This window comes from Rana temporaria, chromosome 7 (assembly GCF_905171775.1).
Source record: "Rana temporaria chromosome 7, aRanTem1.1, whole genome shotgun sequence".
In the NCBI taxonomy this organism is placed as follows: domain Eukaryota; kingdom Metazoa; phylum Chordata; class Amphibia; order Anura; family Ranidae; genus Rana; species Rana temporaria.
This window is the reverse complement of record NC_053495.1, coordinates 11,330,132-11,353,706: the sequence shown is the minus strand read 5'-3', so window position 1 is coordinate 11,353,706 and position 23,575 is coordinate 11,330,132. Positions and strand designations below refer to the sequence as shown.

Below are 23,575 nucleotides of genomic sequence, written 5' to 3'. Positions count from 1 at the left end.
CATCAAACGCAGCCACTGTGCCTATCAAACGCTGCCACTGTGCCCATCAAACGCTGCCACTGTGCCATCAAACACAGCCGCTGTGCCATCAAACGCAGCCGCTGTGCCCATCAAACGCAGCCGCTGTGCCCATCAAACGCAGCCGCTGTGCCCATCAAACGCAGCCGCTGTGCCCATCAAACGCAGACACTGTGCCCATCAAACGCAGACACTGTGCCCATCAAACGCAGCCACTGTGCCCATCAAACGCAGCCACTGTGCCTATCAAACGCTGCCACTGTGCCCATCAAACGCTGCCACTGTGCCCATCAAACGCTGCCACTGTGCCCATCAAATGCAGCCACTGTGCCATCAAACGCAGCCACTGTGCCCATCAAACGCAGCCACTGTGCCCATCAAACGCTGCCGCTGTGCCATCAAACACAGCCGCTGTGCCATCAAACGCAGCCGCTGTGCCCATCAAACGCAGCCGCTGTGCCCATCAAACGCAGCCGCTGTGCCCATCAAACGCAGCCTCTGTGCCCATCAAACGCTGCCCCTGTGCCCATCAAACGCAGCCGATGTGCCCATCAAACACAGCCACCAAGGGCGTCGGGAGGGGGTGGCTAGGGGGGGCTGAAGCCCCCAATGTGCCCCCGAAAATCCCAGAGTCTATGGAATGCTGCATTCCATTGTTAGCCCCGAGCACCGGCCGCCGGGACCAATCTGGTCGCGAGTGCGACTGAAAGTGGCCGGGTGCGGGTGAAAGTGGCCGAGTGCCATAGCAGCCGAATGTGGCCGTGTGCCGCAGGTCCCGCCTTCTGGAGCCTTGCAGCGCCAATGCGAAGATCGTGGAACGTGTGATGTGACGACGGTGACATCCATCTTAGCCTGCAGGCTCCAGAAGGTGGGAACACTACATCCCCGCCCGCGCGGGTGGGTGGCTCTCATCTCCTCCACGGCTCGGCTCCTCTCTGACGCCGACGATTGACTGACTGCCTGCCTGCACACCATGGCTGAGGTAGGTCAGACACACAGCGTGTGTAATATGTATGCCATTGTCAGTAGGTCACAGTGTGTGTAGGTCAGTGTCAGGCAGGTGTGTTTACTGGTTAGCATTGATGGGCACTGGTAAGTCACACAACCCCATCGCCCAGCCCAAAAAAAAAAGCCGTTATATGCAGCATGGGCTCGCCACTAAGGAGTGGAGCTCATGACAACCAATGAGCTGTTACCAAGAAGGGTGAAAGCTAATTGGTTGTTATGGACAGTGCAACCTGGCCACTAAAGAGTGGCACTGTTGCTCATGGTAACCAATGAGATGTAAGTAAGAAAGAAGGGTAAAAACCTGATTGGTTGTTATGGGTAGCACAAATTGACAGCAAAGGAGTGGCGCTCTTGCTCATTGCAACCAATGAGCTGCGAGGGAGAATGAAGGGTAAAAGCTAACATTTTTAAAGGTTACTAGTTTAGAGTTACAGTGGTCTAGCACTAGAATTATCGCTCTCGCTCTATCACAATGATACCTCACGTGTGGGGTGCGATCACCAGTTACATATGCGGGCGCGACCTACATATCCGCTCACCACTGCCCCAGTGGCGGCTGGTGTTCCTTTTTTTGGGGGGGGGGGCAGCTTTTTTTTTTGGTATTTTATTTGCTTTTCTCTTTATATAGGTTTGTATTTTCTTTATTATTGTTTTTTTTTTAATTTTTTATTCTTTTCTTTCTTGTTATTTTGTAACATGCTGTTTTTTTTTTTTTTTCATATTCTTGTAATACTTTGTACCTTTTTACCATTTGGATGAGTTGGCAGTGCTTAAAGAGGAACTGCAGTCTGCCAAACATCTTTGCCATTCTGAAGCTTCCCTCCAACCACTTTGCATATTATTTTATATGTGGCGCCCCCTTACCTTCAGTATGGGCACTACGCTAAAGTTAGTGGGGAATGGAAGAGTTATTTTGCTCTCATTCGCAATTTTCTAAAATTTGGACTTCTGTCGTTCCAGAGATGTCTACTGGGTCAGTCTGTACTCCAGGGATGCTTTGCCATCCCTGGCCAGCAGTTGGCACCAGAGGGGTTCTGGCAGAGCAAGTTTTCCCCAGCAGCCAGAGGAGTTTACCCTCGCGGGACATGCTGGGGGAGAGTATATCTGTGAAATCGCTGATCGCCGCCATTAGTAGAAAAAAAAAAAAAAAATTTATAAAAATGCAATAAAACTATCCCCATTTTGTAAACGCTATAAATGTTGCGCAAACCAACCTATAACTGCTTATTGCGATTTTTTTTTTTTTTTACCAAAAATAGGTAGAAGAATACGTATCGGCCTAAACTGAGGGGAACATTTGTTTTTAATATATTTTTGGGGGATATTTATTATAGCAAAAAGTAAAAAATATTGAATTTTTTTTCAAAATTGTCGCTCTATTTTTGTTTGTAGCGCAAAAAATAAAAACCGCAGAGGTGATCAAATACCACCAAAAGAAAGCTCTATTTGTGGGGAAAAAGGACGCCAATTTTGTTTGGGAGCCACGTCGCACACGACCGCGCAATTGTCACTTAAAGCGACGCAGTGCCGAATCGCAAAACCTGGCCGGGTCCTTTAGCTGCATTTTGGTCTGGGTCTTAAGTGGTTAATGTATTATGGTGAACAAAAACGTGTGCCTTTACAACCCCTTTATTAGATTCAAAGATGAAAAAATGACTGAAGTTCCGCTTTAAAATAAACTCCAGGCCCGCTTCCTCTCCTGGATGAATCATATATTGGAGCTGTTCATTACACATTTTTTGTTACGTCTAAAGTCTTTTTGGGGGCTGAAACGCGTCGACGTGCATTTTAAACCCCCTTATGTCTTGTTGGATCCCGAATAAAGATTTAATTTTAACTTACCATGTTGCCAAACCCTTCTATATCTCCAACCAGAAGATATTCCATTACTAATACTGACACGGGAGACTATAAAACCCAGTGTGCCTGGATGCAGGGGGGGGGGGGTGTAAAATATAAAAAAATAAAAATAAAAAATAAAAAAAGGGAGAAAAATAGAAAAGCCCGGGGAAATTAAGAGATAGCCGCCATTGGAGATTTACTAAAACTGAAGCATTCAAAATCTGGTGCAGCTGTGCATGGCAGCCAATCAGCTTCTAACTTCAAATTGTTCAATTAAGCTTTGGCAATAAAACCTGGAAGCCGATTGGTTTCTATGCAGAACTGCACCGGGTTTTGCATTCTCTAGTTTTAGTAAATCAAATAAGGATTATTGTAGCTGAGAGAGATGGAGATCTCAGAGCAGGGGGTAGGCAAATTAAGCCCATCATATATCCGGAGTGAACAAGTTAGGTTATTTCTCCTCTTATACACTAGGTGGCGATGTGCATCCTCATTGGACCATGCCGGTCAGTATGAACCTCATCCATACCTAGAGAGGACATTCTCACGAGAAAGGGGCGGAAAGCTGGATTTCAAACATTTGTCACTTGTTAGGATTTCATATGAAAAACGTCCAAAACACAAATCTTGACACATTACAGGGCCGAGTCTGGATGAACACTGCTGCGATTCTCTCTCTCCCCCGTTATCCCACCTACAAGTCAGTATTCGCCAATAACTACTTGATCTCTGGAAGGTTTACCCCCCCCCCCCCCTTCATGACCAGGTTATTTTTTGCAGTAAGGCACTGCGTTAGTTTAATTGACAGTTGAGCAGTCATGCAACACTGTACCCAAATACAATTTATATAATTGTTTTTATACAAATAGAGCTTTATTTTGGTGGCATTTGATCACCTCTGCATTTTTTTTTGTGCTATAAAAACATATATATATATATATATATATATATATATATATATATATATATATATATATATATATATATATATATATATATATATATATATATATATAAATAAATAAATAAATAAAATAAAACCCATCAATATACCTCAAACTGGGTGTATTTTTTTTTTACACTTTCTGCCATTTAAAAAAATTTTTATATATATATATATATATATATATATATATATATATATATAATCAAAAACCACCATTTAAAAAAAAAATGTTCAGAAAATGTAGGCCAATATGTATTCTGCTATTTAAAAAAAAAAAAAAAAACTCAAATAGCAGAATACATATTGGCCTAAATTTTTTGAACATTTTTTTAAATGGTTTTTGATTTTTTTTTTTTTTTTTTTTTTTTAATAGCAGTAAGTCTGATGCCGCGTACACACGGTCGTTTTTGTGATAAAAAAAAAAAAAACATTTTTAAAAACGTCATTTAAAATGACCGTGTGTGGGGGGAAACATTGTTTTATGTCTTCTGAAAAACGTAAAAAAAAAAAAAAAAAAAAAATTCGAGTATGCTTCAATTTTTCATGTCCTTTTTCAAAACGTTGTTTTTTGTGTCATAAAAAAAAAAAAAAAAAATGACCGTGTGTAGCTAAAACGAAGTTTAAAACAACGTTTTTAAACCCGCGCATGCTCAGAAGCAAGTTATGACGCAAGCTTGAATGGAACAGAGTGCCGCCGTACGTGCTGAACTAACCGCGCTTTGCTAGAGCTCTTTGAAAAGAACGATGGTGTGTAGGCAACGTCGTTTTTAAAAAGGAAGTTTGAAAAACGTATTTTTTTCCCCCCCATGCTAAAAAAAATATTATATATATATATATATATATATATATATATATATATATATATATATATATACACACACACACATATACACATATACACACACACATATACATACACATACATACATACACACACACACATATTTTTTTTATTATTATAATATAGGACACACAATTGAGATCTTCACACAGGATGCAATAAAAGATTTTTTTATTCAGGTGAAGTTGGTGTAGAAGAGAATGGCCCGGTTCTAATCTCAACGTCCGACATACAAAAAAGAAGGACTATTGGGCGTTGCTCTATCAGATTACAAAAGAGTGAAAATGCGGATTGCACATCAGGACAATTGGACGTGTGCAGGTGGGAAGGAGCCAGAGGTGCAAGCAATCGATTCATTGGTCAGTTGAGATGCGAGCGATCGGCAGCAAGGAGGAGATCAAGGTTGAGCCAGAGCCTTCTCCAGGACACTCGGATCTTTCACAGTGTATGGAAGAGTCACTCTCAGTTTACGATTCTCCTCCATGGTTTCGATGATGGTGTCATAGGCATTTTTGTTACCTGACCAGCAACGCCTTGCCACCTGGCAAAAAAAAAAAAAAAAATATATAGAATAAGACCAAGTGCCTTGAAAAAGTATTCATACCCCCCTTAATCTTCCACATTTTCTCATGTTACAACCAAAAACAGAAATATATTTTATTGGGTTTTAATGTGATAGACCAACACAAAGCGTCACATAATTGTGAAGTGGAAGGAAAATTAACTTTTTTCCCCCCCAAATGTGAAAAGTGTGGCATGCATTTGTATTCAGCCCCCTTTACACTGATTAACCCCCCCCCCCACTATAATCTAGTGCAGGGGTCTCCAAACATTTTAAACAAAGGGCAGGTTTATTGACCTTCAGACACTTGAAGGGCCGGACTTTGGCCAGCGGGAGTGAAATTTTTCCTGGCATCATTGGTAGTAAACATCTGGCATTAGGGGGAGGAATAGTGCCCCATTGCTGGCATCATCGGGAGAAATGGTGCTCCATTGTTGGTGTCAGATGGCAGAATATTGTCTCGTATCAGTGGAAGGGATAGTGCCCCAAGGGCCAGATAAAGGCAAGCAAAGGGCCACATCCGGCCCGAGGGCCGCAGTTTGGAGACCACTGATCTAGTGGAACCAATTGCCTGCAATTATTACCGTATTTAATCGGCGTATAACACGCACCCCAACTTTAAGAGGGTAGTTTCAGGAAAAAAAAACTTTCCACAGCCCCCTGCGTATAACACACAGGCACAGTTTACCCTCTATTTTCAGGGGGTAAAAGAGTGAGTGTTATACACCAATAAATACAATGGGCCAGATTCAGAGAATAAGTACGCCGGAGTATCTGCTGATACTCCGGCCTACTTTCAAATTTGCCGCGTTGTATCTTTATTTGTAATTCACAAACAAAGATACGATGGCATTTGGCTAAGATCCGACAGGCGTACGCCTTCGGATCTTAGGATGCAACACTTCGGCGGCCGCTGGGTGGAGATCGCGTCGTTTTCCGCGTCAGGTATGCTAATTAGCAGTTTACGGCGATCCACGAAGGTACGCGCGTTCGTCGCATTCTCTTACGTCGTCGCTAGTCGGCTTTTCGCGTTGCAAAGTTACGGCTGCTATTTAGGTGGTGTAACAATAGACAGCCCATGTTAAAGTATGGCCGTCGTTCCTGCGTCTAATTTCAAAATTTTTTTTTTTTTTGCGTTAAGTCGTCCGGGAATACGAAAGTACGTTACGCACGTTGCCGTTCAAAACATTACGTCGGGGGCGACGTCATTTCGCGCAAAGCACGGTGGGAAATTTCAAAACGGAGCATGCGCAGTACGTCCGGCGCGGGAACGCGCCTAATTTAAATGGTCCCCGCCCCATTTGAATTAGGCGGGCTTGCGCCGGACGGCTTTACGCTACGCCGCCGCAAGTTTACACGCAAGTGCTTTGTGAATCAAGCACTTACGATGAAAACTTGCGGCGGAGTAACGTAAAGGACATACGTTACGCCGCCGTAATTTTTCGTGAATCTGGCCCAGTAATTCTATGTTTCATTTTAAAGAAGAAATTGCATTTGAACCAGCGCCACATCTCTATTGGTTAATGATTGGCAGGAATAAATATATACATACATACATACATACATACATACATACATACATACACACACAAAGATAAAAATGGAGATTAATACATTTGTTTACAATTAAAAAAATAAAGTCGTTTATATGAATACAATTACATAATATATATTACACACACGCCCTCTTACCCCATTGGACACATCCCAGCTCAGCATCATTTTAGCATTGTGCTCGGCCTCTGGGGATCCATCTAGCACCAAGCCAAAACCTCCATTAATGACCTCGCCCCTAAAAAAAGAAAGAGAATCTCGGTTATGACCCTGGGAAGGAGTGGGAGGAGTTTTACTTTACTGGGAAACACAAAAAACGCAAGGCTCGGTCACTGCCAGGAAAAAAACATTTGTCCTCTTTATTAATTCCATTCATCTTATTCTAAAGATTGTCCCTGCGTATTCCCACACTTGCAAAATGTCGGGGGGGGGCGAGCCACAGAACTCTGCATCTGTACTGGGCTCAATGGATTTGACTTTACTTGCTGCATGCTTGTTACCAGTGGCTCAGTATTATGGCCAGGGACATCCAGGCAAGTACCAACAAGGGAGAAGGGGTCACTGGTAGGAGAAATATATATATATATATATATATATATATATATATATATATATATATATATTTTTTTTTTTTTTTAATTAACGAAAGGTTATAAAAAATTATTGTAAAGTCAAAATGCATTTTTAAATAAGGGGGGGGGGGGGGGGGGACTTTATGCCTTACATAAATTTATAAATATATTTGCAGAGCCATTAACTGCACATTCGTTCTGTGGAAACTGGGGTTAAAAAAATAAAAACATAATAAAAAAATAAATAAAATAGACGTTTTAGGCCATTTTCTCTCTAGGTCAAGTGTTATTCATTCATACACAATAGAGTGGGGTCAGGAAAATACTGCATTATGCCCCTTAGATGGAGTTAAATAAGCATTTCTTTCCTATGATCATCAGCTCCATCTAGTGTCTAGAACGCATTATCTTCCACGATCTGCTCTATTTTCGATGAACATTCGACCTGGAGAGGCAATGGCCTAACATTTGTGAAATCAAACAGTTAGATTAAGCAATATAAAAAATAAAAAAAAGAAGAAGAACCTCCACACTTGGGTTACAGAACACAAACCATTCTTTTTCTGTTAAATCCCACCACTATGCCCCATCCACTCACCAGCCGACGCCGCCTCCATTATGTAGGGCTACCCATGTGGCTCCACGGAAGGAATCTCCCACAAAATTCTGAACAGCCATATCTACAAGACAGGACAAGGAGATTTTCTTTAGATTGGGACAAAAGACACATTTTAAAAATAGTTATAGTTCTTTTGTATTCTCTTTTTGAGCCACCAGATGGAGCTGTAGGCTCCCTTTTCACATTTTCCAGACTAAGCCCTTGTTCTTTGAATAAAAAAAAAAAAAAATCGCCCATTGGTGCAACTCATGTAATATCACTATACTCCACCCAAGGTTTAAGTCAAAGACAGGCATCTCCCCCAGCTTCTGTTGTACCGCGTCTTTAAAATAACCCATAGTGCTCTAGGATTCCTTTGTAGTGTATTAAATATATGTAAAATAAGAATGTTCATAGAGTATAAAAATGGACACAAAACAGCCATTTCCCGTTTAATAGATCTGAAGATGCAGTTCTAACACGAAAGAACCACAAGGATATCCCATTTCCTCATCATATCCTTATATAATTCAGCAAGCATCATTGCACCCTGCCTCAGATCTAGATTGTAATAGGAAACACCACCTCCAACATCCAATTAGATGTGAATGTTCCTCTCTGTTGGGCACTACAGACTTTAGCCACCAGGACCTGAACCTCTGCTGTGTCCGGCAGCAACTCTTCTCGCTGAAATATTTATATTTATATTTAAAGCGGTGGTTCACCCTATTAAAAAAAAAAAAAAAAAAAAAAAACAGTATGCCGGTCTTAAATTTTTAATCCCCGTACTCACTGTGCTATGGATCATTGAAGATTCCGGGGAATGGGCGTTCCTATGGTGAGAGAAGGTGATTGACGGCCGGCCCTGGCACGTCACGCTTCTCCGGAAATAGGCTTGGCTCTTCACGGCGCCTGCGCATAGCCTGTGCGCAGGCGCCGTGAAGAGCCGAGACCTACTCCGGCTGTCTTCGGGGAGCGTGACGTGCCAGAGCCGGCCGTCAATCATCCTCCCTCTCCATAGGCACGCCCATTCCCCGCGGGAGTCAGAATCTTCAATGATTTGATAGCACAGTGAGTACGGGGATTAAAAATTTAAGACCGGCATACTGTAGCTCGCGCTACGATGCCGAATTTAATGCTAGAATCATGTTAAGGAGGGTGAACCACCGCTTTAAAATTAGGGAATGCATGAGTTTAGTCAGGCCTAGGGCAGCACAAAACCTAAATACACTACTGGTCCTAGTCAATGCTCACATGGTCCGCTCATAAATACCTGCGCAGAAGGCGGAGCCGTCATATATATTGGAAGTTTCTCTGTATGGACTGTCTGTCCCACTCACATCATGGTGATCCCGACTGATAACCACTGGAGCCTGGAGAAGAAGAAAAGAATCTGGAGTGATGATCCAGTCTAGTACAAGGAGCATATGAATGCATTGGCTACGCCCCCCCCCCCCATTTCAGATTTCTCTGGGTTAATGTGTGAGGTTATTACCGAGTCTCTGTGCTTCTCTATGCACTGCAGGCGAATCAGCCGGTGGGAGGGGTTAGTGAGGTGACCAGATTTTTTAAATGAATGCCTGGGACATTGTTTTTTTGTTTTTAATTGGCAAAATGGTAAACTATTTTATAAGCATATTTCCCTTAAATTATATAGGCAGTATATGTGTTTATGGTATGATATACATTATTTCTCACTTTTTTTTTTTTTTTTTTGATCTCCTGAAAAAAACACACACACACACAAGAATTTTTTGGGGTATGTATACCAAAATGTAAAGATAAGATAGAGGGATGAGGCGCAGCACATGCTGTATAAACGCCGGCTATTTGTCTATGCATAGGCTGTCTGACAGAGGGGGCGGAGCTCCACATATCAGCCCCACAATCCCCAACATCAAGCTTGATTTTGACAGTTCTATTCACTCCCAGTGTCACTGTGGTAGTACGCTCCTGGCTTGCCCACCAATTCCTGGCTGTGCTGGATAATGACATTGCTGAATATCCTGCTAGGGCTAGGCTGTCAGCAATAAGTATGGGCAGCCCCCCCCCCCCCTGAATCTGGGGACAGATGTGGCCGGGGACAGTGTCCTCAATCTGGGGACTGTCCCCGGGGACATCTGGTCACCCTAGAATATACCTTGGCTGAAAACATCACATTGCTCATCCTTAATACTCCTCCCAAGAGCCCTTAGGCCTGATGAAGAGGAGTTATGACCTCCAGCCAGGAAATTAGGTGGGATCTGATTTCTAATGCACGTTGTTAGATGCCCACAGTGTGCAGCTGAAATCACAGTAAGCCAATTCCATGCAGGAGAAGTCTGTAGAATTGTGCAAGACTGAAGGGAAGGTTGGAGGTCCAATTTAATCAATGTTAAAGATTATCCTGTATATCTAAAAATTGTGAAATACTATAGATTTCCTTTAAGGCCTGGTTTTCACCATGCATTTTTGTTAGACTACAGTCCATACAACATGGTTTCACATCTGTGCATTTAATGGAAAGGGCCCAGGACTTTTCCGTTTTTTTTTTTTTGGTTCCATAGGCTTCAGTAGATAAAGCGTGCATTGAAAAAAACGCAAAATGCACTTTGAATATGCAAACTGCAAAGGTGTAAACCAGGCCTAAAAAAAAAAATAAAAAAAAAAAAAGTGGGAGGAGAACAGTTCTGCTCCTTGACCTCCTCCCGCATTACCTGGACCTGGCCAGTCGCTACAGCGTTGTTTATGGCGACAGCGATGGCAATCCTCCCTTTCTGGTCAGAATACAAAATTCTTGCTTGAGAGCCAACAACCTGCAGAAAAAAAAAAAAAAGAAAAAAAAAAAAAAAAAGGGAGATGAATGTGCATTGCGAGTTTTCTGAATTTTGCTGGACTCATTCTTGAAGTTTGTTTCTTGGGGTGATCATATATGAGAGGTGGATTTTACACAATGACATGGCTCAGACGCTGGGTTCATTAGCCATAAACAAGTGCCTCCCGTACTTCGGTTTGTTATTACACAAGGACATTCCAAACCTGTGGGCCCATTCCCGCTATGGGAAAAGAGGAAGAACAAAGCGCCCCCATGTATGGTATGGGCCTTCAATATATCAGTGAGGAGAGCATTGCAGCGGCTCTCAACCCCGCCATTGGCGGGAAAGATAGATATATAGGAGGGCCGCCATCAGGGGGGGTACAGGCAGTACACCTGTAAGGGGCCCGGATGGCAACCCCCCTTAAAAAAAAAAAAAAAAAAAAGAAGAAGAAGGGGGTCTGGAGGTCCCCAGAAGCCCCCCTTTTTTTTTTTTTTTTTTTTTTCCTATACAAATTTTTTTTTTTTTAATATATATATATATATATATATATATATATATATATATATATATATATATATATAATTATTTTTTTATTAAAGGGGCAATTTTTTTTTTATTAAAGGGCTCAAAGGTCCCCGGATTCTTTATTTTTTTGTAGAGGGCCCCCCCCCCCCCCGGTTCTCAATTCGCGGCAGCCCCCGCTTCTTAATTTCAGGCAGCGCACCTCCCCCCGGCTCCAGGGGGCCCCATGCCTGAAGCTGTGTAAGGGGCCCCATAATTCCTTATGGCGGCCCTGGATAGATACCGTATTTAATCGGCGTATACCACGCACTTTTTTGCCCTGAAAATCAGGGCAAAAATCGTGGGTGCGCGATATACGCCGATACCCGCGCTGAGTTTGAACCACTGCGCCGGCATATACCGAGCGCAGTACACTCGGGCAGGCTCGGTCACGTCCTGTGCGTCCTTTACGCGAGATGAGTCGAGCCTGCCCGACTATACTGCGCTCGGTATATGCCGGCGCAGTGGTTCAAACTCAGCGCGGGGAGGACACCACGATGGCCGCAGAAGGACGCCGGACCGGACGAGGCCGCCGATGGAAGACGGGCAGGACGCGATGGACGACAGGCAAGACACCGACGAGGGGCATCCAAACTAAGTATTTTTTTTTCCCCCCAGGAATTTTTCTTCAAGTTCAGGGGTGCGTGCTATACGCCGGGGCGCGCAATAGGCCGATAAATACGGTAGATAGATATTATGCAGCCTTCTATAGGTAGAAAGGCCAAATCTAATGTAAAAATATATATTTAGCCTTTCTACCTCTAGCAGGCTGCACACCGAGGGAGGGGGGGAATCTTGGGCTGCTATAGAAAACAGACAGTAAACTTCAGAAGAATACATCTGCTGTAACAGACAACATGGCTTCCTCCTGTACAAGCAGCGCCTCTCAAACCAAGATTTTACAGCGGTAACACTTTTTTTTTAAATTGTAAAAAGAATAAAATAATGATATAAAAGTACTAGTTGATGTTTTCCAGCTTCCCGGATCCATCGAATATTGTCTCCATATTGCTTCCGGACGGAATCACTGACTGAAGAGAGAAGAAGAAGAACACATCTTTATTATTTCCAGACATCAGAATTTATGACTCCGTACAGTTCTGAGCTCTACACCCCATTACAGTCCAAAAGCCAATTTACTGGAAATGGATAGCGGAGTGCAGCCTGGACAATGCTCTTAGATCTGAAAAGGACTCCAGCAGAAAGGATGTGTGACTAAACTCCTTACATGGAGACTCAGTTCTGCTGCTGCACTCATGCAAATTAAATATTCCAACAGAGGGAGTGAGACGGCATTGTGAAGGCGGCAAAGGTGGGCAGAGCTGGGAGCTCAAGTGCTGAGATAATTCTGTTGGGAGTCCTTCATCCAGGAATTTGACGTCTTCCGACGCCGCCTCCTCTTACACAATTGGATTTTAAAGTCTATGGCCCAGATTCACGTAGATGGGCGCAAACTTGTGCGGGCGTAACGCATCTCATTTACGTTACGCCGCCGCTAGTTTTTCAGGCAAGTGCTTTATTCACAAAGCACTTGCCTGTAAAGTTGCGGCGGCGTAGCGCAAATCACCCGGCGGAATTCAAATTCGGCGGGTAGGGGGCGTGTTTCATTTAAATGAAGCGCGTCCCCGCGCCGAACGGACTGCGCATGCGCCGACCCTAAAATATCCCAGCGTGCATTGCTCTAAATGACGTCGCAAGGACGTCTCATTGGTTTTGATGTGGACGTAAATTACGTCCAGCACCATTCACGGACGACTTACGCAAACAACGTAATTTTATACATTTTCGACGCGGGAACGACGGCCATACTTAACATTGGCTGCGCCTCATAGACCCAGGGGCAACTTTACACCGGGAAAAGCCTAACGTAAACGTCGTAACTTTACTACGTCGGACGCGCGTACGTTCGGGAATTCGCGTATCTAGCTAATTTGCATACTCGACGCGGAAATCGACGGAAGCGCCACCTAGCGGGCAAAAAAAAATATTGCAGTTTAGATCCGACGGCGTAAGAGACTTACGCCTGTCGGATCTAAGGGATATCTGTGCGTAACTGATTCTAAGAATCAGTCGCATAGATACGACGGCGCTAGGCAGAGATACGACGGCGTATCTGGAGATGCGCCTTCGTATCTCTTGAGAATCTGGGCCTATATTTTTTTCCCCTTTTTAGTTCTTGTACGCTTGCCAGGCAAGAGTGGCACAGCAAGGTGAAATTTGAGCACATCTCACGCAGGCATGCCACCAGTCTATGGGAACCCGGCAGAAACCTGCAGTGGGTCTGCAGGTGCAAAATCACCCCACCTGGGCAGAGGGCAGGAAGTTTCTGCCAGTCTTGGACATGCGTGCATGGGGGGGGGGGGGGGGGGTTCACTTAAGTTTGCACCAGTGCAGACATGCTACATGCCCATACAGTAGGTGCGCAACATATCATACCAAGATGGTGGTGCAGAGCGGCAAGGAAGTTTTGTCTGAATGAAGGACAATATATATTCCACCCCCCAGGATTATTTTTTAATCCAACAACATTTTGAGTTCAGCAGAGGTACAAGAGATACGGAGTGAACAGTAGGCATACAGGATTAAATTTACATGTGCTAGGAAATTAGTTAGGGAGGGTGGAGTTGCTCTTTAAGAGGCCAGTGGATAAATTCATTCTGCTTGCACTGATCATGCAAAATTTTGGACCACTGTCCCTCACCCCACTTTACAGTCCAACAATTTACCAATGGCTGCCTTTTGCACACCCAAGATTGCTCACATGACCAAGCACAGTGGACACATGGTTTAAGCTGGAGCACTCAGAATCTGATGTAACTGTGCATGGTAGCCAATCGGCTTCCAATTTCTCATTGTTCAATTAAACTTTGACAATAAAACCTGGAAGCCGATTGGTTTCTGTACAGAGCTGCACCAGGATTTTGCACTCTGAAAACTATAGTATATAAGTGCCTATGGTGACCACTGATGACCAGCAGTGTAATAGGATAACCAGTCAGTCTGTTCGTGAAGGTGGCCCCCCAAAACAAGGTCTGGCCCACCCAGAAGGTGGCTCCCAAACAAGGTCTGGCCCACCCAAGAAGGTGGCTCCCAAACAAGGTCTGGCCCACCCAAGAAGGTGGCTCCCAAACAAGGTCTGGCCCACCCAAGAAGGTGGCTCCCAAACAAGGTCTGGCCCACCCAAGAAGGTGGCCCCCAAGCCAAGGTCTGGCCCACCCAAGAAGGTGGCCCCCAAGCCAAGGTCTGGCCCACCCAAGAAGGTGGCCCCCAAGCCAAGGTCTGGCCCACCCAAGAAGGTGGCCCCCAAGCCAAGGTCTGGCCCACCCAAGAAGGTGCCCCCCAAGCCAAGGTCTGGCCCACCCAAGAAGGTGGCCCCCAAGCCAAGGTCTGGCCCACCCAAGAAGGTGGCCCCCAAGCCAAGGTCTGGCCCACCCAAGAAGGTGGCCCCCAAGCCAAGGTCTGGCCCACCCAGAAGGTGGCCCCCAAGCCAAGGTCTGGCCCACCCAGAAGGTGGCCCCCAAGCCAAGGTCTGGCCCACCCAGAAGGTGGCCCCCAAGCCAAGGTCTGGCCCACCCAGAAGTCTTGCCTTTACAATACCATATCTGTTGCAGAGTTTATATCCATCAACCAATTTGGTAACTTTGTATAAATTCATTATAAAGAGGGCAGACCTTACCTCCCCGGGAGATAATGTCCTCTAGTACAGTGGCTGCGATTTCATCCGTGGCAGCGAGGTCGGATGGCTCAGTGGATGTACACACCCATCGGAATGGCCCGAATCCCAGAGAAAAGATGTCTCTGAAAAGGAGGAAAAACAAAAAACACAACTTAATTAGCAGATGTTTGAGATTCCTCGCTGATTAATCCTGGCCGACTTTCATCTAATCTGGTGGGGGGGGGGGGGGGGTAGACGATCGCTTAGCAGCCAAAATCATCATTAAGATTCAACCCATAACCCTGTCCTGAGAAGCTTTAGGAGATAAAATTAGCCTTCAGGGCTTCAGAAACGAGGGATCTGTGCAATTTCCATCCCATTACCTCTCTTTATAAGCCATGACGAACGCCGGACTTCCCTTCAGTCTTGCACCAACTCCTCTCCTGGACTGAGATGGTTTACTCGGATTTCACTGCACACTCAGCTTCTTACAGTGTGCATGAAAATCTGCAGCACGTCTGATGGAGCCCACCTAATTTCCTGGCTGGAGGACACCTAGCATCATCTTCCCTATCCTGACTGGCCAAACTCTTTCATTCAGTGGATTTCCATTTTTCCAACCAGGTATTCTCAACACCACATGTGGGCATTACCTAGGGTAATTTGCATGCAAATACAGCCTGCCAAGGCACACCCCACCTATCAAAGCACAGCTCCACCCATGAGCCAGCCCACTGCTTGGGGGAGGCCCAAGGGCTCTGGGTAGGGCCGGACTTACCATTGGGCTTGACTGGGCTCAAGCCCATGGACCCCGGCCTGCAGAGGTCGGCTCTCTAATTAGGCAAAGGCTGGCAGGGTGAGCCGCGAGCGGGCCGGCGGTCTGTCAGATTAGCGTGACAGAAAGAATCACCGCCAACACACATTAAAAGTCCCCCCCCCCTCCCCCGTTACACCCTCATCAGCGGCAGCAGCCAATAGCAGGCTCCACCACTGTCCTAGTTGGCACCACATTGCATGATGGGAGATTTAGTTCTCTACAGCGCACACTAGACTCGGCCAGGCTGTGCCTGCACACTGCAGAGACTACACCTCCCAGAATGCACTGCAGGGCGGGCGCTCAAAGTGGACAGTCGGCTTCTCCCGAGTCCTGCTTGTAGTAGGGGACGGAAGACTTGGAAGGGTGATCAACTGTCCTGCCCTGGTATCTGCACCGGGATCGTCTGTGGCGGCTGCTGCTGCAATGTGATCAGGGGAGGGCTGGCAGGGTGGAAATCTCCCCCCAGGCTGGTGACACTATGCACAGCCACCGGCCGCCACTAGCAAATGCTGTTTTTGCAGAGCAGGAATATGCCTGCTGGAGCTCTGTTAACACAGGTCACGGCCGCTGCTCACCGCCCACTGTGCCTGTGTCAGCGCCAAGGTAGATGGCTGCAGAGCTATGTCTCGTCTCACACATAGCTCAGCCTCAGCGCACACCAGCACCGACATCCCCTTCTCTCTCTGCACAGACAAGAGGACTCTGATGCAAGGGGGGCCTCTGTGCGCACTCTTGTGATCATGAAAAATCTTACACTGTTTTCCTCGATCCATCACTTTTCCACGCTCTATGGGCCACTTGACTGGACTTGCCCCCCAGGCCTAAGGCTGCCAGCCCTCCCCTGAATGTGATGTTATTACCTTGCTGCCGGAGAGGTGCAATGGCCACATGAAATGGCCTGGAGGGCCGGATTCGGCCCGCGGGCCTTGTGTTTGACACCTGTGATCTATGATGTCTCACCCCATTATATGCTGGACATAGGACGGGTATCTGAATTCTGCACCGTTTCCTCCTTTTTGCTCCACATCAGCACCTGGTTCAGGGATAAAATGGTTTCAGATAAAACAGATTTAAACAAAATGTAACATATTGCAGTTTAGTATTTGGGTGTGATGGTTGCCTTAGTTTTAAGGCTTCATTTCCCCCCCCCCCCCCCCCCCCCCCTTTTATTTTCACCCGGTGATGCCACCGGCAACACACTTCCCATCCTTGGGTGACTACGTTCATTAACTGCGCTGTGTCAATGGAGGAGCAGAGTTGTCACCCTAGGACTAAAGCACACCTTCCTCCTTTCCCAGCCATAACATAAGGTTATGTAGTACACCAGGGTTTGACAAATTTGCTTGGAATCTAGGAGCCAGCTAAAAAAGTTAGGAGCCAGAAAACGCACCCCGTCCCGACGAGCTTGCGCGCAGAAGCGAACACAAACGTGAGCAGCGCCCACATATGTAAACGGTGTTCAAACCACACATGTGAGGTATCACCGCGATTGGTAGAGCGAAAGCAATAATTCTAGCCCTGGACCTTCTCTGTAACTAAAAACATGCAACCTGTAGATTTTTTTTAAACGTCGCCTATGAAGATTTTAAAGGGTAAAAGTTTGTCGCCATTCCACGAGCGGACGTAATTTTGAAGCGTGACATGTTGGGTATCAATTTACTCGGCGTAACATTATCTTTCATAATATAAAAAATAAAAAAAAAGGGGATAACTTTACTGTTGTCTTACTTTTTAATTAAAAAAAGTGTAATTTTTTTCCCAAAAAAGTGCGCTTGTAAGACCGCTGCGCAAATACGGCGTGACAGAAAGTATTGCAACAATCGCCATTTTATTCTCTAGGGTGTTAGGATAAAAAAATATATATAATGTTTGGGGGGTTCTAATTAGAGGGAAGAAGATGGCAGTGAAAAATTACATTAGAATTGCTGTTTAACTTGTAATGCTTAACTTGTAATACCAACGGCCACCACCGGATGGCTCCAGCTTACACATCTGGTGGTAATAACTTGTAATGCCCACGGCTCACCACAAGATGACCCCCTTCCAAGCCAAGTCGCCAGGACCCTATTTCTAGTCGACATGGCGACCGGGATTTGTCGAGCCCTGTAGCACACACACACACCACTAGAAGAATGGCAAGTGATAACAGTAGCTGGCTCATTTTAAATTAATTTTGGTAGAGAAATGGGAGAAGTCAGAGGTATCTTCAAATAGTCTGCAATTAGCCTGAATGCCTCTAAAGAGGTTATTTAACAAACATGAAATTTTTCCACGAAGATCTAATATTGTATTCAGTCACGCCAACAACGTTCCAACCCCCCCCCCCCCCTATTCAACATACATATTGGCTGCCTTATATTCCGTATTGACATTACCTGCTCTCTTAGCCTCCAACAGAAATGCATTTCCGTAATCCCAGAAGAACATTCCGTTTTCCGATAGCTTGTTGATCGCCGCTACCTGCCTTCTTAGGCTGTAAGAAAAACGCAATTCAGCATTCTATAACAAGATATATACCCGCAGTAAATAATTTGAAAAAGGTATTTACCTGAAAATAAAGAAAAAGGTAGGAGCTATGGAAATCACCACAGCAGTCACTCCTCACTTACCAAAAAGCTAAACTAAATGTGGGGTTTCAATCATACAAAGGGAGCCCCAAAGCAAGCAGCTCTGCTACCGCTTTAGCCAGCTTATAGTGCTTAAGGAATTCAGTGTCATGTCAACTGGTTTGTTCAATTTAGGTTTAGTCTGAGTTTTACAAGACCAAGCTACAAAAAGGAGACACAAAAAGTAAAACTGTGCTGCTAGCTCTTTAGCTAACCCATAGTGCTTTAGGAACCCTGTGTTGCGTCAGCTGGTTTATTGTTAAAGGTTACGCAGTTTAGCTTTAGTTTGAAGAGTTTACAAAACAAAAAGTTATAAAAAACACAAATGTCAGCAAGTTTAATGTGTTTTGACTTTATCCCCAGGTGGAAAAAAGGAAATATACAGAGTATTTTTGTTGCTTAATAACTAAAAAGTGCTGGTCCTCCTCACCTCTCCTGTACATGCTGGTGGAAGGTCTGAGGGTCAGTGGAAAGCATCTGGTTGGCTTCCTGGAAAGGAAGCTGTACCGGGTAATATCCGCCGCTGAATGGGTTGTGGCAGGAGGTTTGGTCAGATCCCAGGTCTACCAGCAACTCGCCCGTCTTCTCATACTCTTCCACAAACCTCTCCCTGCAATGCAAGACACATAAAATAATATTCAGGTGTGTGGTCTGTGTCCAACACTTCAGTGGTAAGGGTGGCTGCCTGGTCTTCACCCTTTGCAACCACTACTACCACAGTCAGAATAGGCCGAGAGCGGTTTTATAAGCAAAGCTACTTTTATTACCAGCATGTTACAGTTTCCAAATAGGCCTTTGGATAATCGACTGGAGGACACGACTAATCTTTCGCCCTTTAGTTGCCTTTTTAAAGAATATATATAGGAGCTTATACAGTCTTGATTGTGCTGAAGGTTGTAGGAAACTCTTCCTTACATAGTCACTGTCAGGGCACCATTCAGGGCAAAGGTGGGCATGGGCTGAGAAGACGGCAGAACAAAAATGAGCATGGGCTGAGGAAAAAGACCTGGCATAGTTGTAAATACTATACAGGGCCGTGATTGTTTGCATAGAAATGCGCACTTTAGGAAGAGTCCATGCACTGGTGCACATTCACACACACGCTGCCGAGACTAGTGCCAAACACTAATAAATGATAGATAGATGAGGACAGTGGCTACACTCAAGAGTTCGCTTGATGATCTTGACCTACTAGTATTCCTTGCTCCTGTGTATCGTGCATTACTTGGACCTCCCGTTACCGACCCAGCTTGTCGCTGGACCTTCCTGTTGCTAGATTCTGGATTTTGACCCCGGCTTGCTCCAAGGACTCTGCCTCTCTTGTTCAACCGTGTATGACTCTGGCCTGTCAACTGACTGGCCTTCTGCCTGCTCCTTCGGATTCCTGGATATGACCTTGACTATTGTTCCTGCCCACTCTTTGGCTTGCCTCTCCCTGTATGACCCTGGCTTCCATTCTGCCTACACTTCTTTAGTCTGGTCATGCCACCACCTCAGGTGCCATCTTGCTTGTGATTACTGCCCTGGTTCTGATGCATCTCTCCAAGGGCAACAAAAAGGTCCCGTCATCAGTCCTGACAGACCAGCTGACAACCATCTGGAGGACTCCACTGCCAACAACCACCAGCAGAGATACCTAAAGGGCACCCTTTACTTCTTTGAGCATTGCACTCCCTGTTGACACCTTCAGGTGTGCTTGGCACTCAGCTGCAAGGGAACCCTCTCATCAAGCCGGCCTCCAACCAGGAATGCGACAGTCGCATACAATAGTGAAGACCTAGAAAAGGACCGAAATCCTACTCCACCCAAGACAGGAAACATCTTGGCAGAGAATGTCTTTCTATAAATCATATACAATAGTGATGACACAGAGAAGACTCAAGTTCTCACTACCTATAAGAGGAACTGGTTTGTAGATACCTTCATTCAACAGTTACATATTATAAAGAAGACAACCCAAGATAAGAAGCGTCTAATGCCACAGACACACGATCGGAAATTCCAACAAGAAAAGTTCGATGTGAGCTTTTGGTCGGAAATTCCGACCAAGTGTAGGCTCCATCGGAAATTTTCTGTCGGAATTTCCGCCAAGAAAAAAAAATGTGAGAGCTGGTTCTCAAATTTTTCCGACAAGGAAAGTTCTTGGAGGAAATTCGATTGTCTGTATGCAATTCTGAAGCAAAAAAAAAAAAAAAGCTACGGTTTCCTTTTCGGAATTTCCGATTGTGTGTACGTGGCATTAGATATATAATCTCTCCATAGTCCCGTGTAATAGCAACCACCCAAATTCCTACTACACCCAACATAGGAAACAGTTTTGGACATCTCTTCTTTCCACAGTCATGTACAACAGTGATTTGAGCCAGAGAAGGATCAAATTCCTACTCAACCTAAGACAGAAGATTGTTTTGGAGATATAATTTCCATGGTCACATATAAGAACTATAAAAAGACCAAGAGAAGAACCAAATTATTTTTCCAAGACAAGAAATAGTTATGGAGGAGAAAACGGTAACGGGAGGTCCAAGTAATACAGGATACACAGGAGCAAGGAATACTAGTAGGTCAAGATCATCAAGCGAACTCTTGAGGATATCCTTCTTCCATATCGACATACAATAGTGAAGACCTTCAAAAGAAGCAAATTCCTGCTCAACCCATGACCGGAAAACTGTTTGGGATATCTTCCCTACATACCGCGTTTCCCTGAAAATAAGACCTACCCCGAAAATAAAACCTAGCGTTATTTTCCAGGAGGGCTGCAATGTAAGCCCTAGTTTAAAATGCTTGTAAAAAAAAAAAAAAAAATATCCTATAATCCACTCTATTACAGTAATATATAATGTACAATGTGCACGTTTCTGTAATATAATTGCGGGGAAGAGAGCTCTGGCGGGTCACAGAAGCGCAGAGCGGCACTAAACACACATTGTACATTATATAATACTGTAATAAAATGCTTGTAAAAACCTATAATCCACTTTAACTCCGTTCACACTGGGGATTCCTGTCAGGCAGGGGGAAGAGAAGAAAGCACATTTCATGGTAAGACCTACCCCGAAAATAAGCCCTACGGTGTTCTTTTGTTGCCAAAATATAAGACCCAGGCTTATTTTTGGGAAAACACGGGTAGTCACATATAAACCATGACTAGACTAGCGATATCTTCCTTAGACCTAGAAAAGCAGCATGTGGTTTTGGAGATCTTCTCCCCATAGAATTTACAAGAGAACTTGGTCCCTCTGTGTGGTTCCTATTATACGGGACATACAATAGTAACCATAGTCACATATAATTGCAATGACCCAGAAAATAACAAAATTCCTACTCCGCCTAACACCGGAAACGGTTTTGGAGATTTTTATTCAGAACATTTTGTTATCCGTTTTGCCAATATTTACCAAACCGGTGCAGACGTTGGCAATAGCGAGGAAAAACTGAATCACCCACCACGTTGCCGGACAATATTTCATCTCATGTCCTATCACAACCCATCATGTGACACGAGTACATAATGGGTAACAGACTGCCGCCTGGCACTCACACCGATCCTATCTCACATGTGTTTATAATGATAATACAGAGCAGAGCCAACACTCCCCAATCCCCACCCCGATATCATTTCACGGAGAAAGAGGACTTGCCAGAGGTCCACAACGTTCCCATGATATCCCAGGCTTAGGGTTTCTTTATTCTTTCGTGCTTTTCTGAAAGACACAAAAATAAATTTTCTTATTAGTAAAAAATAAATACATTTAAATTGCAAGTTGATGCATTTACTGGATGCAGTGCACAAGAGCAATGGCTCTCTCCTTCCTTATTGGCTCAGAGACAGCAACAGGAGCCATTGTCAATCATAGAATAAGGCTTACCTGTAGGTAAAAATTAATAAACTCCTAAAAATGTGCACCGTTTAGGAGCCATTCACCCTGCATGCAGCGTCTGACGTCACCGGGCATGCAGGACCTTCAGATCTTCTTGCGGGAACCGAGGGCTCCTGCGCAGGAGTGATGTCATCACGGCTCTGACCACTCACAGCCCCGGAGCACAATTGTCAGTTAAAGTGACGCAGCGCCGAATCCCAAAAAGGGGCCTGGTCCTTTAGCAACAAAATGGTCCGGGGACTGAAGTGGTTAAACTTCATACATGCTTTAGAAAAACTTCTAGGGTAAGGTATAGGCATCTACGTTCCGGTGAGATCTCCCGAACACACAGCTTACCGGATCCTCTGAATACACTCATCCAGCGAGTTTGTAATCTCCATCAGCCAACCCTGCTTGTGACGCTTTAACAACGCATTTTCATCAACCTGACAAGACCAAAAAAGACAGCATGTGAGGGATATAGATCCATTATAGGGAACAACCAGAGAAGCCAATATACACTCACCGGCCACTTTATTATTAGGTACACCTGTTCAATTGACCGATTAGCAGTTTGTTACCAAGCAATCACATGGCAGCAACTCAATGCATTTAGGCATCTAGACGTGGTGAAGACGAATTGTTAAAGTTCAAACCGAGCATCAGAATGGGGATTTAAGCGACATGGTGGTTCGTGCCAGACGGGCTGGTCTGAGCAGTAAAACAGATGAAAGGAAGCCATTTGGATCATTTTTCATTGGGGGGGGGGGGGGGGAGAGAATGTAAAACATTTTAGTAAAAATTTTAAAATATTTTTAAAACATAAAAAAAAAAAAAAAAAAAAAAAAAATTTATAAAAAAGTGTTTGTTCAAAAATGTAAAAAAATTTTTTTAAAAAAAATAAAGGGCTAATTCACACAGCTTCTCTGTTATCTTTGTGTCCGCCAAGAATGATTTTAGTATATTCTAAGTGAAAAAAATCTTGTTTTGATATATTTGAGGGGGGCCCTGCCAGGTAGGCTGTACGGGGCCCCATGATTTCTAACAGAAGCCCTGCATGGATGTGCAGCCGAAAATACTGCAGCAACTGCATGAAGCCATCATACCACTATGGAGAAAAATCTTAGGAATGTTTCCAACACCTTGTTGTATTTACGTCATGAAGAATAAAAGGCAGTTCTGAAGGCAAAAGAGGGTCCAACCCGGTACTAGCAAGGTGTACCCAATACAGTGGCCAGTGAGTGTATATCAGCTCTCAGAGAAGCCAATATATGTACATTTGTTGTGTCAGCGACTTGCTAAGTAGCGAAGGATAAAAGATGGCAGCCTTCATA

General features: G+C 44.6%; 1 protein-coding gene across 1 annotated transcript in view; it reads right to left on the bottom strand.

Moving 5' to 3' along the window:
- Window positions 1-4,809: 4,809 nt before the first annotated feature.
- The window catches only part of UROC1 (urocanate hydratase 1), a 29,525-nt gene continuing 10,759 nt past the window's right edge, over window positions 4,810-23,575 (bottom strand). Inside the window, exons 9-20 of the mRNA XM_040358886.1 lie at window positions 22,599-22,687; window positions 22,023-22,085; window positions 18,809-18,988; window positions 18,148-18,245; window positions 16,733-16,805; window positions 14,977-15,098; window positions 12,261-12,331; window positions 10,638-10,736; window positions 9,215-9,314; window positions 7,942-8,023; window positions 6,910-7,009; window positions 4,810-5,196 (exon numbers count right to left, since the gene is read on the bottom strand). Of these exons, the coding sequence (XP_040214820.1) occupies window positions 5,053-5,196; window positions 6,910-7,009; window positions 7,942-8,023; window positions 9,215-9,314; window positions 10,638-10,736; window positions 12,261-12,331; window positions 14,977-15,098; window positions 16,733-16,805; window positions 18,148-18,245; window positions 18,809-18,988; window positions 22,023-22,085; window positions 22,599-22,687 (1,221 nt within the window). The 3' untranslated portion in view covers window positions 4,810-5,052. The remainder of the gene's footprint in view (window positions 5,197-6,909; window positions 7,010-7,941; window positions 8,024-9,214; window positions 9,315-10,637; window positions 10,737-12,260; window positions 12,332-14,976; window positions 15,099-16,732; window positions 16,806-18,147; window positions 18,246-18,808; window positions 18,989-22,022; window positions 22,086-22,598; window positions 22,688-23,575) is intronic.